Source organism: Triturus cristatus, chromosome 8, assembly GCF_964204655.1.
Source record: "Triturus cristatus chromosome 8, aTriCri1.1, whole genome shotgun sequence".
Taxonomy (NCBI): Eukaryota; Metazoa; Chordata; class Amphibia; order Caudata; family Salamandridae; genus Triturus; species Triturus cristatus.
In genome coordinates this window covers 345,208,140-345,224,271 of record NC_140591.1, presented here as the reverse complement: position 1 = coordinate 345,224,271, position 16,132 = coordinate 345,208,140, and the positions used below count along the sequence as shown (strand labels likewise).

General features: G+C 44.9%; 1 protein-coding gene across 1 annotated transcript in view; it reads left to right on the top strand.

The window, feature by feature from the left end:
• The window catches only part of HSPH1 (heat shock protein family H (Hsp110) member 1), a 702,844-nt gene that overhangs the window by 242,229 nt on the left and 444,483 nt on the right, over positions 1–16,132 (top strand). Inside the window, exon 10 of the mRNA XM_085621665.1 lies at positions 7,004–7,137. Coding sequence (XP_085477791.1) covers positions 7,004–7,137 — 134 coding nt within the window. The remainder of the gene's footprint in view (positions 1–7,003; positions 7,138–16,132) is intronic.

Below are 16,132 nucleotides of genomic sequence, written 5' to 3'. Positions count from 1 at the left end.
GGGGAGCCCTCACGTCAAGGCCTGGTTAGTAGTCCAGGTTCACGCCAGTTCCCGGCTGCTCCTCTGACTCCTGGACCGGCCTCTACTTTCCCTGGAGGGCCTAGACCAGTGGTCGCTGCGTGAAATCGATGGGGGGCCCGCCGAGGGTCGCGCTCCCTCCAATTGCGCTTCCCCGCCTGCCGTGCGTCAACACCCGCCGGAGTGTAGGCGTCTCGCCGCAGCCAGTCGGCCCCGGGGCCCCGGACTCAAAACCGTCACCTCCACCTCCTGCAATGCGAGCATAGGCAAAGCTGATTCCTCTTGTCTCCCCCAAGGCTTCTGGATTTGCCGCTACAGTGAGGCCTGGGGGTCGGATGTTCGGACCGCCACCAGGAGAGGGCCCAATCCCGCCTCGGGACGTGCCCCGGAGCTGCTGCTGGCCGAGATCCGTCCCACGAGACGTCCACCCGGGGGATCCGCCCACTTCAGGTCCCGGCTTGCCTCGCGTCTCAGGCCGCCGCTTTGCGTGTCCGTAGCTTCAGTTTCCCCGCTCCGATTCCGGGGGGAAGGGCTCACTGAGCTACGCCAAGCCTCCGGTGGCCGATGCTGGCCTCAAATCGCGGATTCGTGGAACGGATAATTGCGGGAGAGAGGGTGTGCGGGAGAGAGCTCCTACTGCACGGCCATCTTACTTCGCTGCCAGGCCACGCCCCCCTTATGGACACTTTTGATACCACACAAAAGTCCACCTCAATTGTACCCATGCTTAAAGGGGTCATCAAGCATGCCCCAGAAGTCTTCAAAGATCCTGTTAGATCTTGAGTCATTAACCCCAGGATCGAGAAAAAATATAAGTCTGCCCCTACTGACCCAGCTAACATTAAGGGTCCCGCACCACTAGACTCCCTCGTAGTCTCCAATGCTAGAAATAGGGCCAATTCTCAGACATCAGGTGATGCCCCACCTCCAGATAAGGAGTCCAAACTCTTGGACGCCTCTGGCAAGAGAACAGCGTCGCAAGCAGCAAACATCTGGCGCATCGCCAACACTCAGGCACTATTAGCTAGGTATGATAGGGCACATTATGATGAACTTGAGACCCTAATACAACACCTCCCAGAGAGATACAAAAATAGGGCCAATGAACTCATACAAGAGGGTAAGGTTATCACCAACACCTCCATCCGTTGTGCCCTAGACGTAGCAGATACCGCTTCAAGTGCAATAAACACAAGTGTCCTTTTGCGTAGGCATGCCTGGTTACGCATTTCAGGTTTTAAACCTGAAGTCCAAAGATGCATCCTCAACCAACCATTTGATCAGGAACACCTATTTGGCCTTAACGTAGACCTATCCCTTGAAAGAATGAAAAAGGATACATACACAGCAAAATCTATGGGAGCCTTGCAGTCGCAAGCTCCCAGACATTCCTTTCGTCGCTCATCCTACAAAAGCACCCCAAGAGGCTACTCCTCGGATAGCCCCTCCACTTCTTACAAAACTCCCACCCAGTCCACATTCACCAGAAGTTACCAGAGAGGAGGCTACAGGGACAACAATAACAAAGGCAGAGGCAAAACCAACGACACCTGCTCTGCCTCCACCCCTACCCAATGACTTCCCTCCACTTCCCCCAGACCATTCCACTCCAGTCGGGGGAAGACTACAACAGTTGCTTCCTGTCTGGACCACCTTCACATCAGACAGGTGGGTGCAACAAAAAATTCAATCCGGTTACTGTCTCGAACTTACCTCTACCCCCCCAAACATACCACCCAAACAGCGTCCAATGTCACACGAACATCTGTCACTGCTAAAGCACGAGGTAATCTCCCTACAACAAAAAGATGCAATAGAACTCGTTCCCCGGCACCAGCAAAACTCTGGAGTTTACTCCCTGTATTTTCTCATACCAAAGAAGGACAGCTCTCTGAGACCTATTCTAGACCTCAGACCCCTAAACCTATACATTCACTCAGACCATTTCCACATGGTCACACTTCAACAGGTCCTTCCTCTTCTTTCACAGGGCGACTTCCTTGCTACCCTAGATCTCAAGGACGCCTACTTCATATTCCCATTCACGCGGCTCACAGGAAGTATCTCAGATTTGTCGTGGACGGGAACCACTATCAATTCAAAGTACTCCCATTCGGAGTCACAACAGCACCATGGGTATTCACCAAGTGCCTAGCAGTAGTGGCAGCCCACTTAAGAAGACAACACATTCACGTCTTCCCATATCTGGACGACTGGCTCATAAAAGCTAGCTCATACAACCAGTGTGTACAACACACTCACGCCACTATCCAACTACTCCACGTCCTAGGGCTCACAGTAAACCACCCCAAGTCTCACCTACAACCCTCCCACATACAACAGTACCTAGGTGCCACAATAGACACCTCAACAGCTCTAGCCTATCCCAGTCCAGCCAGGATAGCAAGCATGCAGGCTCTCCTCACCAAATTTCAGCCGCAACACTCTCTTCCAGCTCGAGTGTTCATGCAACTCATAGGGATGATGGCCTCTTGTATATTTATAGTGCCTTACGCAAGACTCCAGATGTGTCCTCAACATGAGTGCTTAGCACGCCAATGGAACCAGGCTCAAGGTCAGCTAACAGATCTGGTGTTGGTAGACGGTCGCACTCATCGCTCTCTGCAGTGGTGGAACACCAAGAACCTTTCCAAAGGGCGACCGTTCCTAGAGCCAGTTCCTCAGATAGTCATGACAGTGGACTCATCGCTCTCCGGCTGGGGAGCTCACCTACTACATCACACCATGCAGGGCAGGTGGACACCTCAACAAAAGTTACTCCACATCAACCACCTGGAGTTACTAGCCATATTCCTAGCCTTAAAAGCATTCCAAAGGCAAATATCACGCAAAGCTGTATTAGTCCGCACAGACAATATGACAGCCATGTACTACATCCAAAAACAAGGAGGGACACACTCTCTGCAGCTCTCCCAGCTAGCACAGAGCATATAGAGATTAGCTATACCACAAAATATTTTTCTCCTAGCCCAACATGTCCCAGGAGTACAAAACACCATTGCAGATCTGTTAAGTCGTCAAACGTAACAGATCCACGAGTGGGAACTTCATCCGCAGGTTCTTCAACCGTTCTTTCAAATGTGGTGGCATCCACAGATAGACCTCTTCGCCACCCACGAAAACGCCAAATGCCCAAGCTTCGCCGCCAGATATCCACACCCATTGTCCAAAGGCAATGTGATATGGATGAACTGGTCAGGCATATTTGCGTACGCTTTTCCGCCTCTCCCACTCATTCCACTGGTGGTGCGCAAACTACAGCAACATTCACTGACTCTCATTCCAGTTGCTCCAACTTGGGCCAGACAACCTTGGTACACCACATTGCTGGAACTGTCCGTAGTTCCGCACCAAAAATTACACCTCTCACCATGCCTCTTAACCCAGAACCATTTAGAGATCAGACACCTGGACCCAGCTCAGCTCAACCTTGCGATCTGGCTCCTGAGGTCTTAGAATTCGGTTACCTTGACCTTCCCCCTGACTGTATGAACGTCATTAAAGAAGCTTGACGTCCCACCACTAGAGCCTGCTATGCTGCCAAGTGGAAACGTTTTGTGATATATTGCCATAACAATAACATCAATCCCCTAGACGTGTCTATCCAACACATCATAGGTTACTTACTACACCTCCAAAGATGCAATGTAGCCTATACGTCTATTAGGCTACATCTTGCTGTCATAGCGGCATATCTACAAAATAGACAGCATCTATCACTTTTCAGAGTACCTGCTATAAAAGCCTTTATGGAATGCCTCAAAAGAATAATTCCTCCCAGAGTACCACCTTCACCTGTGTGGAATTTGAACATCGTTCTCACACGTCTGATGGGTCCTCCCTTTGAACCTCTACATAAATGTGAGCTTCAATTCCTAACATGGAAAGTTGCTTTCCTAGTGGCCATTACCTCTCTACGGCGAGTTAGTGAGCTACAAGCACTAACTATTCAGGAACCTTTTCTGCAAATCCATCATAATAAAGTTGTTCTCCGAACAAATCCTAAAATCCTTCCTAAAGTCATTTCTCCCTTCCACCTCAATCAGTCTGTAGAGTTGCCCGTATTTTTCTCGCAACCACAGACGGTCGCAGAAAGAGCTCTTCATACTTTAGATGTTAAAAGAGCATTGCTATATTACATCGAGAGAACACAACCCTTTCGTAAGACAAAACAACTTTTCGTGTCTTTCTCACCACCCATATCAAAATCGGGGATAGCTAGATGGATTGTTAAATGTATACAAATTTGCTTCCACAAAGCAAAACGTACTTTATCTGTTCCTTCTAAAGCCCACTCTACACGAAAGATAGGGGCTTCCATCGCATTTCTACGGAACATTCTCTTAGATGACATCTGCAGAGCAGCTACATGGTCTACACCGCACACATTCACAAAACACTATTGTGTAGATGTGCAAACAAAACAACAAGCTAGCGTGGGCCAGGCTGTACTCAAAACACTATTTCAAACTACTGCAACAGATACTGGTGGTCGCCGCTAAGGAGGGGTACTGCTATACAATCTATGCATAGTGTATAATCTGCAGCTCATATGCCTCGAACGGAATATGCTACTTACCAGTATGCATCTGTTCTTGGCATGTAGAGCTGCAGATCTACACACGCCCACCCGCCTCCCCGGCTACCTTTATCTGTTCCAGTAAGATCTTATTTAGATATACCATACATGGGCATATTTCCTGTTTCTTACTAAGCTCCATAATTTCCCTGCTGGCGAAAAACAATCTGAGGATGGAGCCGATGCCCATGCGCACTAGCATCCTAAGTAGGAGTCAACTATCTCGTGACTTCCAAAGACTTTCCAGGACAAAAACAAGTGCAAACATCCGGGTCCAACACCAGATGGCGATCTATGCATAGTGTGTAGATCTGCAGCTCTACATGCCAAGAACAGATGCATACGGGTAAGTAGCATATTCCACCTTTGTGGCTAGTACATCAACAGGCAGGGTTACTGAGATTTAGGTTTTCTGTTACAATGAACCGTATACAGTATTTCATAGCAACAGGGTAGTCACGACGAGTCATCTGAAATCTTTACCTAAAGTAGTTTTGGATTTTCCTGTAAACCAGGCCATTACCATACTAATGTTTTTTCAAAACCCTTTTTGTCCAATAGGAAATCTCTCCACACATTGTAAGTGAGAAGCGTTAGGAAATTCTAACTTGTATTTGATATTTGTAAGTGCGAACAATTGTTTATAAATTATGGCCCTTTATTCACAGGGTTTACCATGTCTAAGCAGTCTCTAGTTTCTTGTATTCTTTTATTCTATCAGAGAGCAAACAAATCCTTAACTGGTAAACCAACAGCTCAGTCTACTAGAGGTAAATATGCTATGACTGCTTTAATAGGAAACAGTCCCATCCCAGAAATCTGCAAGGCAGCTACATGTAGATCTGATCACACTTTTACAAAACACTAGTTGATCGATTCTTATTCTTGGACAGAAACCCAAGAAGGTCAAATCTACTTAAGGAATCGCTTTGCCTAATTACGTCTGTACATCCTCTTTCACGGACTTTTTTTTTTTATAGAGATGGATTTGCACCTGTATGCAATGCTTATGATAATCAGTTTAGCGCCCCTGAAGGAGAAGGATAGGGTCCCTACCTGTAATTCTAATTTTCGTTCATGGATTTGCCATTGAAATTATAAGCCACCGCCACTCGTCTCCATCGGAAGAGACAAAGGTAGCTAATAGGCTATCTAGATAAGTATCCTTTGCCACTCTCATTAAAAAGAGGACTGAGCTAACTGAAGATACTTGTGGTCCGTGAGCCTCTTAAATGTGAAGTGACAGTTTTCATCTTGGCATAATTGCCTCCTATATGTCTACAGTGCCCTGTTTTTTTCTACCCCATTTCCATTGGAAAAGGTTACTGAATGAGGATTTTTAAAAGAAAGGATTCCTTTTTAATCTCTAATATTAATTTGGCATTTTTAAAACTAAATTAACAGAATTGGCAAATATAGCCTTCTTTTTAAGGCTGCAAAACTACTTACGGTTATATATGGAAATTCAGCCTCCCTGAAGTGTAGTGAAAATAGAACACAAAGGAATAAATATTTTATTAAAGAAGTGCTTAATGATCCTGGGAGCACTACTCAGTGCTTATGGTTTCAATGGAGATTTCTTTTAAGGAGATCTTGGTTTACAGGTAAGAACCTTTTCCTTTTGCAGACAGAAACCTTGTTATATTACCGATTCAAATGGTTTGAGACTGCAGAAACCCATTGTACAACTGGCTAGCATCAGTTCTTCTTCCTTGTTATCTTTGAGTCAAATGTACTTTACCCTCCTTGTGAGGCAATAAGTATCGGGGTCCTCCTTTTTCTGGGAGGCAGATGGATAATCTAGATGGGCTACTGTATTAAATCTTTCTTATTGCTCATCTGTTATAAATACATAAGTTGTGGTGAAATTATATCTACTGAAATTGTCAATGCACAATACTGTCTTGAACATGTTCATTATGCCTGAACTGGTAGGAAAAAGATTTATTTAAAAAAAAAAAAACACAAGTGATTCTCAGTTTAACTTAACAGTTCGCTTGAAGCTTGGATTAATAAATTGTGGCGAATAGCTCAGTAACTTTTTTATTTTCTGTCTGCTTTTGTGTGACCGTCTACGACTAATAATTTTAGGTCACATAGCAAACAATAATGGGAACATGGTTAAAATACAGTGAACATTTTATCTCAAATCTGGAATGTTAATTAACCACTGTTTCTGATTTCACAAGACACATGGTCTAAAGTTTGTAACTACAAGACTATGTTAAGGTTTGCTTGTAGCCTAAGAAACACTTCATCTATTTGATTTCACTCTTCGTTGTTTGATTTGATTTTTACCAGAACCTTTCAGTGGTGCTCTAGGCATGCTCACAATTCCCATATATCACTAAAACTCTTATGAGAAATGTTTTTATTCACATATAGGGTCTGTGAAGTTTTCAGTAAAAATCATGCCGTTCCATTTTCCAAAGTCCTGACTTTCTATAGAAAAGGTTCCTTTCAGCTGGAAGCATTCTATTCGGATCCGGCTACACTTCCTTATCCAGAGGCAAAAATAGGTAAGTGTGGAAGGTTTATTTAACCGTGTCAGTATGGCATATGTGCTGTAAAACACATATATTGCCTCCTTAACTACCCGTTTTTCATAGTGTTACACATCAGTCTACATGGTGTTACGAATTAGCCTATTGTGAATGACATATAATTTAGGTTACGTACGCTGATTAAACTGTACTTTTCAATGCAGTTTCTACACATTGAGTTATTTTCTTGGTCTCATATATGACCAAAATATTTTAATTTTGTTATACTGCCGGAATAGTTTCATTGTGGTTTCCCTTTCATGTTTGTTACAATTGTTAATGAACAATGTCTCTCCCTCTACACTTCTAGGATTTCAGCTCCTGTCATATGATGGATTAATTAACCTTTGTACAGCTTAAGCCTGCTTATTAAGCAATTTGGAAGCTCAGGAAGTGTGCCGTTCAGCCTCTACCCACAACACTTTCAACTTCCCATTAACCCCTCCCCTTTACACCAAAAAGCTGCAGGATCTCCAAGCCTCCTCCTCCATCTAAAGTTACTGGAAGCCCTGCTTAAAGTGCATTTATTCCGAACACCTAATTTTTTAGGTTGAGCCTGGCAGCACGCATGCGCTGTCTGCAAGACATGCAGTATTCACTAAAAGGGCTTTGATCCCGCATCCTGCTTACTATAAGGTGACTCCAGCATTGCTCTTCTTTGCTGCCTCCTGATGGGTCCTGCACCTGATACATCACTTACGTTTGTAGCTGAGGAGCACCGCTCAACTACAGAATAATTGCCCCTAATTAGTGACCGTCCGCTTTGATGCAAGTACTATTTCTTCTATCCCCCTGCCCTACAGGACTATTTTGAGCATTTCCCTGGCTCAGCGCTTTATTTTTCACATGCTTGCTCTCCGCTGCCCATGCTTTGAGACAAATTGTTTTCATGTTTTGTGCGCCTTATTATGCTTTAATGTGCATGCTTTATTATGCATGTCCGCCACGCTTTCACACAGCATGGTGGCCATTTGGAGAGTCCGCGCTCCTTTCTTTTTTCTGCACTGCACCTCTGAACTGAAGGTCCGTCCCGTCACCACAGCTAAACACCCTGCAGATGGGGCGCAAACAGAGCTAGCTGCCTAAAACGGCTTCCTCCTGCTGCTGGTGTTTTAATTTTACCCTGCGTTTTTCTGTCTTGCTACAGTAATTACATTCTATACCTCTCTGATCTTACTCCGGTTAACCAAGAGTCAGCCACAAGGCAATGACCCTATGACAGTAGAAGTAGTTAAACATTGGTCTGCAGCGCCGCTCAGTGGAAGCACCCAACAGCTATTGCATTGATTGGCCACTTACATGGAACTGAGCTCTCCAGATTCCTACTTCCACATGAGAATAGATGGCCCGGCCTGCGGCTTGCTTTGCATTCTGGTACTTGAAGTTCCCATAAATCCATTATACGCTTGGGATTATGCTGTCAAGAAAGCAAAGAAATAGTTTTGCCAAGGTGAACTCCCAAGCATGGACTTGGTATACTGCTTTAGAACACTGGTGAAAATACTGCATGTGAACTAATTGGTTTGGGATAGCTGCATGTTTCCCAGGTCCATGCGTAATGAGCTGTTCCAGTCTAGGTTTTTTCGTTAGAATTCTACGACTTGTGGTACTGTTTTATAATTGAATAAAAGTCCCAGCATTAAAGGAAAAATCAGACTAAAACAGAGCAGTACGTATGGACCTGTAAAAGTTGGGCTGGTGTGGGTGCAGGAGTATACTATGCGTCCACAAACTCGAGTTTAGTGCAAAATCACAGATTTTCTGGCTAATTAAATAATTTTTTAAGTACGGTTGCTAGATTGCAACTCTAGAGTACTCAATGACCAAATAAGTGCTTTATGAGGGATGTTCTTTCCTAATTGAATTAAATTACAGTGCACCCATTATTTGTAAGAGCGAAACTTGGGGATGGGGCAATCATTGTCTTGCCCTTCAGAGACCTGGCAACCTTATTATGCTAGGTTGGGTGAGGGGCTGAAAGATAAAAGCTGGTTCCAGTGCCTTTACAGAGTCGTGAAGCGATAACCTTGCTGCAGTGTTCGGTACCCTTCACCAGTTTGTGGGAGGCAGGAACCGTGGGGTGTTACCTATATAGTATTGCTGCAATGCCATTTTCAAATTTACAGTGCAAACTGCATGCACACAGCAGTTTATCAAGGTGCAGGGAACGCAATGGTCAGATGTAAGACGTGTTCATGATCGTTCCAACTCTCCACAAGAATGCAATGGTTGACACACAATGACTGATTCAGTATGAAAAATTCCTCTTAGGATTTGTTGAGAATAAGCATGGGTGGGTGTCTGGGAAGGCGATTGTGTGGTTTTATTGCTCCTTTATTGTTACTCAGGCTGTGTGATTAACACAGCTCGGTAAGAACACTGCATTTTATTACGTGCAGCCGGTAGGTCAGTTTTCAAATGTTACATTTATTACCATTTATTTTGGCTAGCTTGGCGCCTTATTTGTAGCGTTTTGTAACTGCAAGCATGTGGATTTACCTGTAAAAGGACCTGTAATAGTTCAGTATTATGTTTGATAGTTGTCACTCTACTACCTTTATGTAACTGGGTTTAAAAAGTTACTTTACAGCACAGTATAAACATGTCTATTAATAATGCTGCATACTTTTATCAGAGTCAGTATGACCCTTGCCCATCGCCCCACCAAGAAATCATGCAGGAGAGAGGTTTATTGCAAGCTTTATTATGTATAAAACAAATTTAACTGTAACATTTATTTATGAGCAGCATAAAATAAAATAAAACTTTGATAGAAAACACACATGTTTGATCATGTCATGACAACGGTACTACAATGTATGAAGTGCATCTCTGTAGTTGCAATGACAGACTGATGTAAACAAAAATTAATACTTTTCATGAGGTGCTGGCCAGAGGAGCTCATAAGCTAAACATTGATATCCACACTCCTCAAACATCAACTGTTATCGATACTTTGCACCAAAGGTCAGCAGCAAGACCTTTGGTACCTGGGCTGCTACAACCAGTCATGGACACCTTCCTCACCTCTCAAGACGGCCCCAGCGATGGTTTTTAAAGTACAAGCCCCCAGAGCAAGACCCTCTGTTCCTGAGGGCAGATCCTCCTCTGGAGTCTGTAATCATTGCAGCTGCAAAAAAGACTCATGCAGTAGCTTCCTCTTCAACTGCGCCTCCGGACAAAGAGAGCAGAGCCCAGGACTCTTGGGGAAGGAACGTTTGTGGCACTGCAGCTTCGTCTTTGAAGGTTTCCAGCGCTTCAGCTCTGTTGGGTCGCTATGATAGGGACCTGTGGGATTCTTTGGAACGTTTCAAAGACAAGTTACCCAAAGAGGGTCGCTGAGACTTTGAGGAAGTTCTCCAAGAAGGGGGTTTGGTGGCAAACCAGATGATCAGTGCTGCAGAAGATGGGCCATCTCTGGCTGCCCAGTCTTATGCGCATGTCATATGTGATAGACGATCATCCTGGCTACGGCTCACTGAGTTGAAGCCGGAAGCCCAACAATGTATTCTTAACCTATCCCTTTTCCGGAAGCTCTCCCTTTGGCACATACATGGACGATAGAATGGTCAGGATGAAGGCAGAACTTGAAACTCTAAAGGCAGTAGGCCTTGAAAAGAGAAAGGAGTTCTGCCACAGATACAAGCCATATGACCATAAACCATTTCCTCAGAGGGTTCAAACCCCTCAATGGTCTCAGGGGCAACAACATAAGTCCATACCACACTATCAAGGGCACCGCCCCTCCCGTGGTAGAGGAACCCCATGCCAGTCTTTTGCCTCTGCGAAGACTCCAACAAAACAATGAGCTTCCTCTTCCCCGTCGCCGTTACCAACTCCAGTGGAGGGAGGTATCACCTATCACGTGCAAGAGTGGTGCAGCATCAAAAAAGATCAATAGGTACTAAGTACATTGCAGAATGGATACTCTCTACTGTTTCGTTACCCCCCTCCGGCGATTCCTCCAGTAAAAACCACGTACCACCAACTGCATCTTCTGCAGCAAAAGGTAGCCACTCTCTTACAAAAATCTGCCAAAGAGGAAGTTCCCCCATCGCACCAAGGGAAAGGAGTTTACTCAAGGTATTTTGTGGTATAAAAAAAGTCACAAAGCAGAGTTCAGACCTATACTAGACCTTCACATTCTGAACAAGTTCATCCAAAGAGAAAAGTTTAGCATCCTGGCTCTCCATCACATATATCCTCACTGCCAGCAAGGAGACTGGATGTGCCCGCTAGATCTTCAGGATGCGTATTTTCGTGTACCAGTCACCTTAAGCCAGCGAAAATTCCTATGCTTCATGGTAGGGACCATACACTACAATGCAATAGGAGCTACAGGGGGAAAGAAAGGCCAGGCCGCCCCCCACTCAACGCATTATAAACAACAACTAGCCTGACCTACAGTACACCTGATACTGAGAATGCAACACTTAAAGGGTTTCCAATACTTTCGTTGATGGAGCTTCACACACACCGGTGGGACGCGGCAGGGGGGGACTAGACATTGGGCAGTCACCTCGGGGGCACGTGATCGGAGGACGCGTGTGCCAGTGTAAGACGGTTGCAGGTACGAGGAGACTTCACAACCAATTGGTTTGATGTGAATCTCACGTGAAGTTTATATTTGGAACCCCAACAGCCCTGAAGAAGGTGCATGACGGTTCAGCAACGAAACATGTTGGCTTTAGAAAATTGATTACGGTTTGACTGAAACCATTTTTAATTGGGGAAGCTTACAGCACCTAATAAAGTTACGTTGAGCTAGTAAGCTTCACTGGTTTTTAATGGTGAGAATTATACTTTTATATTCTCACAGGGGTCCAATGGGCACTTGCAAAGACATTAGGCACTGATAGTTCATTTACACTTGAGTTTTACTATCTTTCCTTGCTTCACTGGATTTGAGATTTTTTCAAGAGAATACACACACTTTCTTTTTCTGTATGGAGAGAAAGCAACCTATGATAAGTGGGTATTCCGGCGAGTACCAGCCAGCAACCCCCTTGGTGTTACTACCGTGAGGTGCTTTCTCTCCTTTCCCACACTTTTTCTGGTCACTCCCGGGTGGGATTTGCGTTATGATGGTTTGATGACATTTTAAATTTGATACACCACGACACTCTGAGTAGTGATAGGGAACACACTCCCGAGGCACCATACACTACCAGTACAAAGTCCTCCCTGTCGGATTGAAATCGGCCCCTCGAGTGTTTACCAAATGCATGGCTGTAGTAGTAGCTGCTGTACGCTGCCAAGGACTGTTCATTTATCCGTATCTCGACGACTGGCTCCTGAAGAGATCATCTCCTCAGCACGTGAAGAACCACTACTGGATTTATCTGGCTTTGTTACAGCGGCTGAGACTTCATGTCAACTTGGCATAGTCAGTTCATCGTCCTCCTCAAAGAATACACTATCTGGGTGCAACATTAGACTCCAATGCAGGAAATGTGTATCCTTCAGAGGATAGACTATTATCTATCACTCTGAAGTGCAACCATCTTCTTAGCTGCGAACACTTTGGATGTCCGAGACGGAGGACAGCGTACATAAACGACAGGGAACTATCACAGCCTTTACGATCTACTATTTATATCATTTTTTTTCTGGAGTATCTAATATTTCGAAAAACATGGATCCTAATCATCCTTAAAGAGAGCTGCCCACAGAATTGATCTACAGCCATCAGCAACCCCTATATGAATGACTATGGGCAATAATTTTCTGTATTTACGTGGACATTTGAGCGATCTGTACGAGAAGCCTATCACCACAACAGTTCTTCTAAGACCGTACTCTCTTACATAAATAAAGCCTTGAGGAAGTCACTGGATGTGACGAAACACGTGTCAGCTGTTTCCGTATCTGCTCACTTGGACTGATGCACGTCATCTTTAAGGAAATGTTTTGCCATCTGCACTTATTCCGGGACTAACTTTGAATGCATCTAGTCTTGCTTAAAAACTGTTACAGTGATGCTTTCAGCTTGCCTGTTTAAAGAAAAAAAACATTGTATGTAATAAATTGATGATATTTTGTCCAAAGAAACTTTGTCTAAATCCATCTCTGGGTTTCTACTTGTGATCGAACAGATTTTTTCCATATTGGTGTAAAACTCATCAAGGTTAAATATTTGTAATTTAAAAAATTTAAGAGTGCCGGGATTCATTCAGTCGCATCTACTTTATTCTCTTCATCCTTCCGTCCAACAAGTTGCCTCACTCCTGGGTTCGATGGCATCTTGCATCTTCCTAGTTCACAGGCCTTCTGTAGGAAAGTAGGATCTTCTTTCATGGTTACCCCTACTTTTTGCCTGGTGTTATGCTCTTTGTGACTAGTGTGACTGAGATCCTGCTAAATCAGGACCCCACTCCCTGTCTTTCTCCCCTAAATTGGTTATGGTAAGTACTTAGGTACATTCCAGATTGGATACTGGTGTACCCTTATAAGTCCCCAGTATATGGTACTGAGGTATCCAGGGCATAGGTCCACGAGGGGTCCCCCATGGGCTGAAGCATGTATTATGCCACCCATGGGAGACCACTCAAACTGTAACTATAGGCCTGCCATTGCCGCTTGTGTAAGCTGGTGCTAGCACCACTTATGAGAGATAAAGGTTTACCTACATCTAAGGTTACTGCACTTAAAATCTATAAGTCACCCCTAAGGCAGGCCTTTAAATTCCGAAGACAGGGTGTTCAATTCTAAGTGTGGGGGTGCCCCGCTCATGCTCCTGGGTTCTAAGTGCATCAGCCATATAACAAATAGAGGAGCCATGCGTCATAGAGAGGAGCCATGCGTCATTACGCGATGACCATCTCTAAACCGGCGGTAACGAACCCTGTCATGTTTGGTATCAAACATGTTGGAATAATACCCTCACACCGTAAACTGTGTGGAAGGTATGATTCCATTCACCTGCGGGAGTCACTCAGTGCTCCCGGTACCAGTCTTCCAGAACCGGACAGAAAGCTGCCGCACAGAGACATGTTTCAGCCCTCCTGCTGCTGAGCCAAGCTCGAGCAGGGAAAGGCAGAACAATAGATATCCTGTCACAGGGAGGTGTGACCACCTTCTAGACAGGGTTTAGTGTGTTGAGGCAAGGTGGGGGCGCTTGCCAGCGCCACTAAGACGGCTTGAAGGGCACGTTTGGTGTCCTTCTTTCATACTCCAGTTCAGGGAGCCGCTGCCTGCTCTTAAATAATGAAACTGAAAGGTTGAATTTTTGAAATGCATCCCTTTTTCCTTTAAGGAAAACGGGCTGCAATCCCAGATATGATGGTCTCTTTTAAACATAAGGCTATCGTATATCCTAAAATAAATTAGACTTTTTCTTATACACAGCTTCTATATTATGTGTCGCCTCCGATACAGCACAAGCTTCCTGTTTGCAAAAAACCTGTGCTTGCTTACAGTGGCCTTGGAGGCCGCCCATTACTTAGCACTGATTATTTGACTGTCACTCAGTAACTTGATTTTTTTATTCGTTAGCTTGTGTGACCTTTTCCTTCCTCTTCTTGTGTTTGTCCCTTCCCTGGAATAAGGATGCATTACAAGTGTCTCAAGTGTTTCAAGCACTAAATTTTCATTTGGGTTAAGCACTACATTAGAGTGGCATGTGTATTGCAGTTGTCTTCCTCTATCTACTTCTCTCCATCTACACTCTGTGTTGCTATTTGCCGCCTGTGTGGTTCTCGACCATTCATTGTAGCACTTGCTATCACGTACTTCTCCACCACGCTGCTTTTATTGCCTGTTTGGCTCGCCAGAGCCTATTTCACGTTGCTGTCCCTCCCGTTTCTTCTCCCAACCCCATGTTATGTTGCTTCGCGCCTCTTGAGTCCTAATAAGTTGCATTGTACCTTCCACACACTCCATGTTGTTTCCCCTTGCTATTTCCATGATAATGCTTCCCCCACCCACATCCTTTGTGATGCTCCCCTCACTTTAGTGCTACTTATTGTTTTTTATTTACCAATCCAGCATTTGTGGGTTTCCTAAACACGCTTCACAGCTTTGATGATGTTTCTAGCAATGCTGTACAGCATCCAAAGCCATTAGGGCCCAAATTTAAGACCTATTGGCTTTGCAGGGATGTACCCTCTCCCTTTTTAGGTCTCGCTAGAGCCAGCGCATGCGCTGTTCTGGCGAGACATTTAGTAAGCGGGTTTTTCAAGTGCTGCTGAAAGGATTTCGCCGGCCACCAGCTTGCTATTATGCGCACAAGCACGCGCTGTTGCTGAGCTCTTTCACTTTCTCTCTCGCGCGCACACGACTCCCGTTCGCGCCCTTGATCGCGATTGCGATCACTTTCACTTTCGCTGCCGTGCAACTTTCACGGCCGCGCGGCCAATGTGTTCTTACAGCAGCGAGTGTCGTGTTAGGGCAAGGTGGCTCTGCGTGTAGAGCCAGGCCTGATCCTTTCAGAGGCTGGAATTTACACAAGACAGGGAAGGAAAAGTCTGTTCTGCTGATTAATCTTTGCAAATATAATTGTGACACAATAATTGTTTAAGCTGAGTGAGCTGAAATCACAAGGTGTATGCCCAAAAAGAAACTTGGCAATAATTTGGCTTTTAATGCATGAAACGGTGCTCTGAGGGTCTTATTACTAACTCTTTTGAACGTTCAAGCCTTTCAAGTCTTTGCCAAGATGGTAGCAGGGCCGGGTTCTGATTTTCAGGAGCGCATGCCAAGTAATCTTTCCAAAGTCCCCATGGGCTGAGTGCTCCAATTATTCTTGAAGTTAACCACAGAATACTTGTTTACTCGTTTCTTTTAGAGTTTTAGCTCCTCCCCTTCCTCTGCTAAAATTAAATATCCCCCTCTCTCTACACGTAAGGGTCGACATGAACCCTGCCTGTCAATCGACCTGTCCCTGCAGTGACACCGCATGGCCCGATGAGGGCACTCGAGGCGAGTGGCTGAGGACAAAGATGTGCACAAACACTCGATCTAATGGTCACAT